The sequence below is a fragment of the Portunus trituberculatus genome, chromosome 11, assembly GCF_017591435.1.
Source record: "Portunus trituberculatus isolate SZX2019 chromosome 11, ASM1759143v1, whole genome shotgun sequence".
Classification (NCBI taxonomy): Eukaryota; Metazoa; Arthropoda; class Malacostraca; order Decapoda; family Portunidae; genus Portunus; species Portunus trituberculatus.
The window spans coordinates 681,796-694,461 of record NC_059265.1 but is presented as its reverse complement, the minus strand read 5'-3'; the positions used below and the strand labels follow the sequence as shown (position 1 = coordinate 694,461).

General features: G+C 40.7%; 1 protein-coding gene across 1 annotated transcript; it reads right to left on the bottom strand.

Annotated features, from left to right (window-relative positions):
- Positions 1-10,644: 10,644 nt before the first annotated feature.
- LOC123502500 (SCAN domain-containing protein 3-like) lies at positions 10,645-12,195 on the bottom strand. The gene has a single exon (XM_045251623.1). It carries the CDS (start codon positions 12,193-12,195, stop codon positions 10,645-10,647), a length of 1,551 nt encoding a protein of 516 aa, XP_045107558.1.
- Between the last annotated feature and the right edge of the window lie 471 nt (positions 12,196-12,666).

Genomic DNA, 12,666 nt, shown 5'->3' with positions numbered 1-12,666 from the left:
TTAAATCTTTTACTACTATTTTATGGTCTAAAACTGTTTGAAAAGCATCCCAATTAGCTTTATTTAACTTGTATACTTTAGGTTGTGGAACGATAAAAGGTTTTGTAGCAAGTGTGAATTTTATAGGAATATGATCTGAGGATGTTATATCTCCGGGTTCTATGTTCGTATTCAAGTAGTGATGTTTGTTTGCGAATATTTTATCAGGATTTGTAGATGCTCTATGACTTAGATACGTTGGGAAATGTGGTCCTATATGTATCATTCTTCCTCGATCTATTAATTCAAACAAACTTTTACCAACTGTGTTTTCATTGTTGTTACCAAAGTACCTGTGGCTTCCATTAAAGTCTCCTATTATATACGTAGGAATATTATTATTTAGCAATCTATAAAAATCAGAGAGAGGAACATATGGTCTGCGGGGTGGTAAGTATGTGGTAGAAATTATAATTGGGCCAAGTGATGCTTGTATTTCAACTGCTAGTACATCTGTGTCAAAATCATCAAATAATTTATGGGTTATGTTGTATTTTAAGGAAATTGCTGATCCATCTGCAAGAGATTCAGTGGTGTTTATTTTATAAGTTTTATACCCGGGTATTTTAAGTGGTTGATCAAATCTGATTATATCAGGGGCTTCTTTCAAATAATAGGGGATAAGGGAGTACTTGTTAGTTGACCAGTGTAGCACATTATGTTGGATTATTACAAGTGTGTTAATTAAAGCGATTTTTCCTTGTCGTGGATCTCTGGGTATGGGAGACCTTTCTGCTTTGCACCCTGATCTAATTTTCCTAAATACATCCTTGTCTACCGTCAGCCAGCATTCTTTTAATCTTATATTTCCTTCTACCACAGCAGCAAAAACCTCTTCCTCTGTGTAATGACTATCATCATATGTCCATTTATACGTATTATTTTCCAGTCCTTCTTCTAAGTCTTTATAGCCAAAATTTTTTCCTTGAGGCCAACCTTTTTCTTAGTTGTATATAGTTTAAGTCCTATGTCTTTTGCATGCCATTCTTCTTCCATCTCCACTATTCCACCAGTCGCACCCTCTGCATCACTTCACTTACTTACAGAGTCTTTCCTTTCTTTACTGTCTTTCTTTAACTTTGTTTTAGTTCCTTTATGTTTGTTGTTGTGTTTGTGGTGGTATGTTTAGGATTTCCTCCGAGTTTGGTGTTTCAGGCACGATTATACTTGGTAGGTTGTTGGCTTTCAGTATTTTGTTAAGTTCCTCAGAGTACGATCCAGGCTTTTCAATGTTTTTGTAGTGAGCATGGGCGAAACACATTTGGATTTTTAAGGTGTCATCCCGTGTGATTGAATATGATGGCTGACTTTGTAGGGCTAGAGTGTGTGGATGTTGTGTAGCTCTAAATTTTGCAGTGTCAGCAAATGTCATTTTACTTTTTACTGTTTCTTCCTTTCTTTTATCTTTGATCAGATATTTCTTTACTGGGCATTTCATTGCCATGGTGCTGTGGTCACCATCGCAGTTAATACACATTTTAGTATTTGCTTTAAGCTGAAACCACAAATGTCCCTCAGTGCTGCACTCAGAACAGATCTTATAGCTTGGTTCTTTTGGGCAGTCTTTAGTGGCATGGTTATCTAGAGTGTAGCATTTCATACATGTTTTTATGTGAATATATGTTTCTTGTTTAATGTCTGAGGACGGAACACTAGGGTTGAAGGCTAAGAGACCTTTTTCACAGCATTGTTTTGTTAGTATTGTTTGGTTAAATGTTACTTTGATGGTAGATGAGTTAGGAAACTTATACACTGAGTTGATCTCATCTCCTATCCAAACATTTTCTTTTTTGAGTTCTGTTATTATTGCATCTTCATCTCTGTCATATATCTCTTCATCTAGTCTTGTCAGAAGTACACTCTTTTTGACTTTAAACTGGGGGGGAATATTAGCTGTAAATCCATTTTTCTCTGGGGGGGGGGGGGAATATTAGCTGTAAATCCATTTTTCTCAAGTTCTTGTTTTATTTCTTCAGTGAAGATTTTGTCAGCATGATGTTCGTATTCAATGAGTAAAGCATATCCATCATTAGCAGTGAAAGGTTTGACTATATTTATTCCATTACTGGCCAATATTCCTAGCAGTTTTTGCTTACTTTCTCGGTTTATTGAGTCTCTGTATTTAAACTTTATCCGTATCATGGTGTGGGTGTACCATAGTACCTACAATGATCACACTAAGTGTATGTGACCGCTGCCCCGTGAGGGTCGTTAACCTAACTGTCAGCTTCCCTAAGGCCCTGTGTACTGTCTTCCTTTAACCATCCCTCTAAAGGGACCCCTTCATGAACTGCCTAATTGACAGATCTTCCGGGTTCAGCGTCGTACCAACAGTGCACAAGTCTAACCGGGCGTAAAAAAAAATCTTGAAGTGAGGAACAAGTGTTGGGTCGGTCAAGCAGTAGTTGTAAGAAAAACAGAGTCAAGCGGCAGCCAAAATCACACAGAGTTCGCGATCCTCGCCAGAGACAGAGTCCCAGAGAGTAGTGGCACCTCGAAGCTGAGACAAAGTCTCGATTCACCACCCGGTACAGGGACAGAGTCCACAAACACGGTAGGGTGGGCAGAGGAAGTGTTGCTGCTCTTCTTTATATTTGATCTCAGCCAGTTTATCTCTGCCCTCTTCCTTCTAATTCCTGTGCAGCTCGCCACTTTGTAATTCTTGCCTCACTTAAGGGACCCTTTAACTCGCTCCTATTCCCTTTCCACCGGTGACTACATTACACCGCACTTTGCTCCCCTTGCATTAATAATTATCACTTTGGCAGTGTCTTTTATCTCGATGTGTCACCTCCCTGTCACCTCCCTGTTGGTCTCCTTCAATCCTTATAAAAACAGTTCCCGCGCTCCTCTCCCCTGCACTTCTGCCTCTCTTAATACTCTTTCCTGAATAATCTCCACGCTAACCGTCTATTCTTTCCTCGCTTGGATCTTTCTATACATATTTCAGGTCGTCGCTTAACCCTTTATCAGGCACTCATTGAAATCGGAGTTATATCATAATAAAACTATAGTAGGTCAAAAGTACAATAAAATATAAGACACTTTTACTGATGAACAGTTTTTCAAAAATTTAAGTCTTGGGGCATTTAACTCCACCCGAAGTGACTACAAACGGTAACCTTCCCGGCTCGCGGTAAACCATGCATGACTGCTGACAGTCACTTGGCCCAGGCCACGGTGAAATGCATTTGAACATATCTTATTATATTTTATGACCAAAAAGGCTACACCAGTATTATGTAATAAACAATTTTTATTTACTGAAACTCATATAGACATTTGAAGCTTTATTGAAGCACATAAATGTATTTAATTAATATATTTATATAAAAATATATGCATAATCATGACCCTTCCTCATAAACTTGGCATGAAATTATAATCTTCACAGTTTATAGATCTGTATATTTTCTCACCTAAAGATATGGCAAAAAATAATATATAACAGATCCAGTTTATCCTTGAAAATATGATATGACTAATTTTTAATCACATACCACATTACCATCATAAATAGAAATTACTAGTAGTTTCATCAGAAATATATGCAAATGATTCACATATGTCTCTAACAATGTACTGAACAGAAAAAAAATATTTGTTTCTTGAGTAAATACATTGTTAGGTTGCAGAGAAAGAAAAAAAAAAAACATGAAATGCTTTCCACAAACCCATTACTTCACCTACATGATTCATTAGACTGTTTAGTGAAATCTATTTAGCTTGATGAAAGTCTACAAAGCAGTTATTGGTCTGCTTTAGACATAGGTTTACTTTGCAAACAGAGCAGGCTATGTGTGATCTTATGATGTTACCCTTTCTGCTACAGTGCTTGCAGGTTTGCCTGTCAACATACATAGGGAAATGAAATTTCCTGCTGTCCAGTTTAATGCAGTCTTCTGGGATGGTGACTCTTTGTCCCCTGACTGCAACAGGCATTTCAAAGTCAGGAGCTGAGCTTGAGGAGTCTGAGTTCCTCAAAACTCGACCAAGAGTTGGTTTGGTACACCTTGTGAAGCTAGACACTGCTAGCCTGAATTTCTTGAGAGACATGAATTGAGTCTTCAGTGCCTCACAATCTCTCTTGTAAAGGAGCCAGGAATTAACAGAGCATAGGTCCAAGACATAGGCAAAGAGCCTTAGATAGTATCTCTTTGACTTCATTGGAGTCCTGTAAAGCTGTACAAGCATGTTACTCTTATCAATCCCCCCATATGAGCATTGTACTCTGACACAACAAGGGGACAGTCCACCTCCTCCCTCTTCTTCTTTTCCTTGATGTAACGCTGTATCTTCTTCAGTGGTAAGACACCTTTGTCATTTGTTACTAGTGTCACAACCTTATTGTCCTTCCACCTTACTACTAATATCCCATTACTTGAACAATAGTCAAAACAACCTCTTTCGGTTTTAGTGTTTCCCATATCTTTAGGTGACATAAGTGGAGGTCTCCCAACTCTATTCTCCCTTGCAGTGCCTGTGTACCTACAGTTATAATGCTTCTTGAGCATATTGGCTAGATGTAGGCTGGTGAAAAAGTTGTCTGCATATATAGAACTAGTAGTAGTGCTGGTGATTGTTTTAGCAAGGGTCAAAACAACCTTAGTGCTTATCTTTTCACTACTCTCAGCTTGTGTAAGGGAAACTGGGTGTGCAGTGAATGTAGTTCCCCCTTGATACAAAATAATGTCATGTATAAAACCATCATCACTGGCACGACAGTAGAGTTTGAAACCCCACTTGGTTGGCTTAGATTTGATATACTGTCTGAGATTTCCTGCTCTTGTGCCTTTATAACCTACCATAACTTCATCAATGGATTGTTTGGTAGAAGGAGGAACTTGCTGAAATGTTTTTCTAATGAAGTTAAACATTGGTCTGATCTTATAAAACCTGTCATCTGACTCCTCAGCAAACTCATTATCATTGAAATGTATATGTCTTCTCAGGTATTTGAATTGTTCGGATGACATCACATTAGCTACTTGGGGGACTCTTGTCTCATTTGCCCAGTAATCCTCCAAAGATGGTAATTCACAAACTCCCATATACAAGAGTATGCCTATGAAGTTCATAATTTCATCCCTGTTAGTGGCAAATGACGTGTTTATGTCTATTTGTTTCACATACAAATTTGTTTGGTAAACAATATGATCTATGACTTCTAAGGGAAAAAGCTTCAGGAAATATTCATATGGTGTAGAAATATGATCAGGCTGTGGGTATGGCTTCTCGGGAAGAGGAGGTGGGTATATATCATTTTTTTTCCCATGACGGTGATGAAGCTGAAGTAGTGTTTTCTTGATCGCTTCCATCCTCTCCAGAGTCATCTTCCACATCAGCTATTGCAAGGTTCCTTGTTTGAGAAGAAGCTGCAAATAAATAACAAAAGAATAACATAAAGCCTTACCTTAATATTCTTACAAAATAAAATAGAAATAAATTACCCTACTTCAGTGGCAAAGATGACTTTGCAAGACTAGCTTACAATAAAGCAAAATGTGTCATACACAGATGCAAATATAGCCTAGTCTTAGCTGAGTACGTATAACTTTTCTTACAATAAAGAGAGCAAAATATATACGGTTCGTTAACAAATAATATAACATTACCATTTTCTAACTCTGTCGTAAAACAACAGCTGAATGCATCAATTACAATAATGTACACTATATATAAGTATAAATGAAATTTAAAGTACCGACAGCCAATACGACGATGATTTAAAGCCCATTTAAAAGGGATTTTGAAAGAAAAAAAGGTAGCCTATTTAGGGTGTTCTACCTCCTCTTCTCTTCCTCTTCCTCTTCCTTCCAACTCCTCACTCCTCCACTCACATCTTATCCTCTCTGCAGGCAAAACAGGACGGTAATTGTTACCTCAAACGACCATTTCAGACCGCCGCTCCTCTCACATGACTGCTTCCCCCTCCTCCCCATCCTTTCCTCCTCCCTCCTATTTCCCACCACTCCCTCCCATTAGTCACTAGTGCGTAGTTCAGTCAGGGTTTCTGGTATTATTTTATGAGGAGCACATTGGGATCCTTTCTTGCCCATAGGCACCTCTTTTTGTCCAGTCCTTGTCACCACACACACACACACACACACACACACACACACACACCGCGTAGTGTAATGGTTAGCTCGACTCACAATCTAGAGGGCCGGGTTCGAATCCCGGCGCGGCGAGGTAAATGGGCAAGCCTCTTAATGTGTAGCCCCTGTTCACCTTTTTTTTTTTTTTTTTTTTTTTTTTTTTTTTTACATTACAAGGGCACTGGCCAAGGGAAAACAAAGTGTTGGAGAAAAAAAAAATCCCGCTGGTTGCCAGGCCCTGTGAAGAGGAAAGTAGGAGAAAGAGAAAAAACAAAAAAATCTAAAAGGAGGGTCCAGTTAACGTAAGAGGTGTCTTGACACTCCTCTTTTGAAAGAGTTTAAGTCATAGGCAGGTGGAAATACAGACACAGGTAGAGAGTTCCAGAGTTTACCAGTGTAGGGAATGAAGGAGTGAAGATACTGGTTAACTCTTGCATTAGGAAGATGGACAGAATAGGGATGAGAAGAAGTAGAGAGTCTTGTGCAGCGAGGCCGCAGGAGGGGAAGGCAAGCAGTTAGCAAGTTCAGAAGAGCAGACAGCATGAAAACAGCGGTAGAAGACAGATAAAGATGCAACATTGCGGCGGTGACTTAAAGAATCAAGACAGTCAGTTAGAGGAGAAGAGTTGATAAGACGAAAAGCTTTAGATTCCACCTTGTTTAGTAAAGCTGTGTGTGGATCCCCAGACATGAGAGCCATACTCCATACACGGGCGGATAAGGCCCTGTACAGAGCAAGCAGCTGGGAGGGAGAGAAAATGGACGAAGACGCCACAGGACACCTAACTTCTTGGAAGCTGATTTAGCAAGAGTAGAGATGTGAAATTTCCAGTTTAGATTTTTAGTGAAGGATAGACCGAGTGTGTTTAATGTAGAGGAGAGGGAAGTTGAGTGTTATTGAAGAAGAGAGGATAGTTGTCTGGAAGGTTATGTCGAGTAGATAGTTGTAGAAATTGAGTTTTGAGGCATTGAACAAAACCAGGTTTTCTCTGCCCCAATCAGAAACAAGTGAAAGATCAGTTAGGCGTCCTATAGCATCTCGCCTTGAGTCATTTAATTGTTGTTGGGTTGGGCGTCTGTTGAACGCTGTTGAATAATGCAAGGTGGTATCATCAGCATAGGAGTGGATAGGGCATTGAGTCAGATTTAGGAGATCATTGATGAATAATAGAAAGAGAGTGGGTGATAGGACAGAACCCTGTGGAACACCACTGTTGATAGTTTTAGGGAAGAACAGTGACCGTCTACTACAGCAGCAATAGAACGATCGGAAAGGAAACTGGAGATGAAGGTACAGAGAGAAGGATAGAATCCGTAGGAGGGTAGTTTAGAAATTAAAGATTTGTGCCAGACTCTATCGAAGGCTTTCGATATGTCAAGGCCGACAGCAAAGGTTTCACCGAAGTCCCTACCAAGATGTTAGGAAAGTAAGAAGATCAATCAGAGAATCAGAGAGGTTGTGAGCTGATAGATGCCTCATTATCTTCCTATTAAGGATAGACTCAAAGGCTTTAGAAAGGCAGGAAATCAAAGCTATAGGGCGGTAGTTAGAAGGATTGGAGTGGTCACCTTTTTAGGGACAGGTTGAATGTGAGCAAACTTCCAGCAAGAAGGATAAATAGAAGTAGAGACACAGATGAAAGAGTTTGACCAGGCAGTGAGCGAGTTCGGAAGCACAGTTTTGAGAACAACAGGAGGGACTCCATCCGGACCGTAAGCCTTCCGAGAATCAAGGCCAGAGAGGGCCAGGAAAACGTCTTTATAAAGAATTTTAATTTTAGGGATGAAGTAGTCAGAGGGTGGAGGAGTAGGAGGAATATGCCCAGAATCATCCAAAGTTGAGTTGGTAGCAAAGGTTTGAGCGAAGAGTTCAGCTTTAGAAAAGAAGAGACAGCTGTAGAGCCATCTGGATGAAGTAAAGGAGGGAAAGACGAAGAAGTAAAGTTGTTAGAGATATTATTGGCTAGATGCCAGAAATCTCGAGAGGAGTTAGAATTGGAAAGACTTTGACATTTTCTATTGATGAAAGAGTTTTTAGTAAGTTGGAGAATAGATTTGGCATGATTACGGGCAGAAATATATAGGGCATGAGTTTCAGCAGTTGGATGGCTACGGAACCGTTTGTGAGCCGCCTCTCTATCATTGACAGCACGAGAACAAGCAGAGTTAAACCAAGGCTTTTTAGCTTTAGGGTTAGAGAAAGTATGAGGTATGCATAGCTCCATGCCAGAGATAATCACCTCTGTTATGCGCTCGGCACAAAGAGAAGGATCTCTGACATGAAAACAATAATCATCCCAAGGGAAATCAGAATAGTACTGCCTTAGTTCCTCCCACTTAGCAGAGTTAAAATGCCAGAAGCACCTCCGCTTAGGCGGGTCCTGAGGCTGCACTGGAGTGATAGAACAGGTAACGGAAATTAGATTGTGGTCGGAGGAGCCCAACGGAGAGGAAAGTTTAACAGAGTAAGCAGAAGGGTTGGAGGTATAGTAGTAAATAGGTACAGGATGTAACTCGAGGGGTTGTGGCCTCGCTTTCCCGGTGTGTGGAGTGTGTTGTGGTCTCAGTCCTACCCGAAGATCGGTCTATGAACTCTGAGCTCGCTCCGTAATGGGGAAGACTGGCTGGGTGACCAGCAGGCGACCGAGATGAACACACACACACACACACCACCTCGCCGGCAGCTGGCATTACATGCAGGGCCTGCCGCTCACTGCTCGAGGCGAGTGGTTCGGAGCCACGCAATACCTCGCACATCAACCAGCCCTCAGTGCCAGACTCAACGAGTATAGATAACTATGAGAGGAAAGCTTGAAAATACTGCGTCATTAAGTTAGATTGTGGTGGATGGCAAGTATAGTAGTGTTTTGTAACCCTACTAGAGGGACTCTATCGTCGCTTACTTTCGACTTGAAATCCCTGAAATATTTCATTTTCCTTCCTACATGACATATGTGGTAGTATACGAGACTGATAAATGTAAAAATATGTTTTCAAATCGAAAATGTAATATAATGTTTTAGATTTTCAGTAAATATTTGTATTACTGATCACTTAAATATCAGCTCTCCCTGCTGCCCATCCCTTTCAAGTGGTCGCCATCACCCGCACCGCATCCACCTGGGACACACAACACTCGCCTCACACTTGCACTGCCTACGTCTGTCTCCTGATCCCATCTGCCCTTGGTGTAGGACTATCCCTGAGACCATTGAGCATTTCCTGCTCTACTGCCCACGCTTCCACTCCCACCGCACTGCATTACGTTCTTGGTTCTCTGCCCTGAGCATCACAACATTCTGCACGCACGCGTGCGCGTGCAGGCAGAAATGCGCACAGGTGCACAAACAACTATCGGGGAATTAGTGTCGTGCAATGCGTGTGTGCAGGCACAGAAATGTGTGTGTGTGTGTGTGTGTGTGTCGCAGGAAAAAATGTAACACGCAACAGGTGTGAATAGAGCAGGGTATTCAATTAAAAGTCACTGAGGTCCAGTTCCTAAAATTTCCCCCAAGTAAAAGGTCCGAACGGAAGTCCAGCTTGTGTCTTATAGCCGTTCCCTATGTCGACATTTTCATATGGATTCAACAGTATTTATTGTCTATTTTCAATGCAGGAAATGTTTAACAGAGTGCACAGCTAGCTCTTTTGCCCTAAATAAAAGTAGTCCCAGGCAAATAAATTTAAGGCCTTTATTTCAGATTAAAGAAAACAGAAATCTCAGAATAAAATAAATTGCGAGCAGAGCCAAAAAACCCTTTTTTCTCTCAAATTAATGAGGTCCCAGCCTAAAGAATTAAAGGCCTACACTTCAAGTAAAACAGTCAACATCATCAGGAGAAAATGAATAAAAAGTGGCTCTTTTAGGAAAAAGAATATGTGCAAACATAGCATTGATTAAAGTTTTATTTTTTTTCTTGAAGAAATCCCAGCCTAAAAATTGAAAGCCTACTATTCAAGTTAAAAAAAAAAGTCAACATCTTCAGAAAACAATAAATAAAAAGTGGCTTCTTTAGGAAAAACATGTGCAAACAAAGTATTGACTAAACATTTTTCTCTTTTTTTCTTACAGAGATCTCAGCATAACAAAAGTGAAGGCTTCCTTTTCAAGTAAAAAAAATCAACATCTTCAGAAAACAATAAATAAAAAGTGCCTCTTTTAGGAAAAAAATGCAAACAGAACTTTTATTTTTTTTCTTGAAGATGTCCCAGCCTAAAAATTGAAAGCCTACTATTCCAGTTAAAAAAAAAGTCAACATCTTCAGAAAACAATAAATAAAAAGTGGCTTCTTTAGGTAAAACATGTGCAAACAAAGTATTGACTAAACATTTTTCTCTTTTTTCTTACAAAGATCTCAGCATAACAAAAGTGAAGGCTTCCTTTTCAAGTAAAAAAATTCAACATCTTCAGAAAACAATAAATAAAAAGTGCCTCTTTTAGGAAAAAAAATGCAAACAGAACTTTGAACACCACCTCTTTTAGTTATTCTTTTTTTTTTAACTTTTCTTAATGAGAGAAATGGGCATGGGACTGCCCTGCCAGTGATTTAAATCTTGGTTGGAATGGAGTCAGTGCCATTCTCATGCAGACATGTAGGTGTTCGTTGGTGAGCCTTGAACGGTTCTTGTTTTTGATAATGTTCATAGTGGAAAAAGCTGACTCACAGCTGTAAGTCGATCCAAACATAGTCAAGGTGTGCAGTGCTACTTTGGTGAGACCAGGGAACACACTCTCAGACACAGTCTGTAGCCAGAAAGTAGCAGGGTCAGTTGCCTCAAAATGCTCTCTTAATGGAGCATTTCCTTGCAGATCAATGAGCTCAAGCTGTAGAGATCCTGCATGTGCCCACTTGAATGTCTGTGTCACTTCCTTCGAAAATCCTCTGACTTCTCTGATGAGGAAAGGATTCTGGATTAGCAGGAGGAGCTGCTGCCCAAGGCTGGAGCTGTTGAACCTTTTACTGAAGTTTCCAATCAGCTTGTCTATGAAGTCAACATAAGGATAAACGTCTCTCTCACCCTGGATCTGTTCCTGCAGTTTTGGGAAGTGTTCACACCCTCCTTCAAGATCTTCTTTAAAAATGTCCAGCTTCCTCTGGAAAGAGCGAATAGCTGTCATCAAATCAGCAACTGTGTTGTTCTGGCCCTGCAGCTTTACATTGAGCTCATTAAGATGTGATGTAATGTCAACCAAAAAGGCAACCATGTTCATCTTGTGCTCATCTTGCAGAAAAAGTGAAAACTGTGTTGCTCTCTGACTCTTGACCTGCTCTAAGAAAGCTGCAATTTCTTCTCGAACAGACCAGAAACGTCCCAGTGCATTTCCTTTGCTCAGCCACCTCACATTGTTGTGCAGTAGCAGGTCATTGGCATTTGCCTCAACATCTGCCAGGAATTCTCTCAGGAGGCGATGCTGAAGGGATGAGGATGCCCTAAGGAAGTTGATGAGTTTCATCACTGTGTTCATTACTTCAGCAAAATGTTGTGATAGAGTGGCACACAGAACAGTCTGATGGATGAGACAGTGGTATGCAAGAAGATCTGGGTTGTCCTCTTTCATCCGGGACACAGCCCCCCTCTCTTTTCCAATCATGGCAGGAGCACCATCTGTGGTGACAGAGACAACCTGCTTCAGATCTATGCCCCTCTTCCTCAGCATCTCTTTTATTGCTGCATATATGTCCTCTCCTCTTGTGTGTGTTTCCAGTGGTGTTACACCCAGCAGGTCCTCACAGATCTCCTTCTTATCTTTGTTACAAAATCTCACATACACCAAAAGCTGGGCATTATCAGTAACATCTGTAGACTCATCAATGGCCAAAGATATGCATGGTGCACTCTGAATTGCAGCATCAAGCTGTGCCAGTACATCATCTGCTAATATTTCAGATTTTCTAGTTGCTGTTGAAGCTGACATCGGGATTTGTTTGATTTTTTCACACATGTCGTCCTTTTGTTTTCCCTCAAACAGTGTCTCAGCAACAGCGTTTAAGCACTCCTTCACTACTGTCCACCCAGATACCCACCACGCCCTTTGGTCATACCTGCCACCCTGCATATTAGCTTGACCTTCCTACTGCAGGAAATTGAGAGTGTTCACGCTCTCACTGGCCTGTTGACACCCGCCAGCGTTGCACGGCGCCCCGCCACCCGCCACACCCTCCCTCCCCGCTGTCACCCGGCCGCAGATTGGTCACGGGTCCGGACAGAACCATCGCTCGGTCCGGATCCGGACCGGGGTCCGCCATTTGGTGATGCCTGCTGTAGAGGAAAGGCTGTGTGAGTGTGGCTCGGTACAAACCGAGCAGCATGTCAAACAGGACTGTCCTAAGTCACTACAAATACGTGACACTTATCATTTTGATTGCATGGAAGATTTGTTTTCGGGTACTTATTCAGATGAAATAGTATGTAAGATAATTCATGATATTCCGAAGATATAAGATTTTTGAAAATCTGGTTATATTTATTTAATTAGGAATTTTGTAGTTTGTGGACTACAGTTGTTTTATTACATTTATATTTGTTT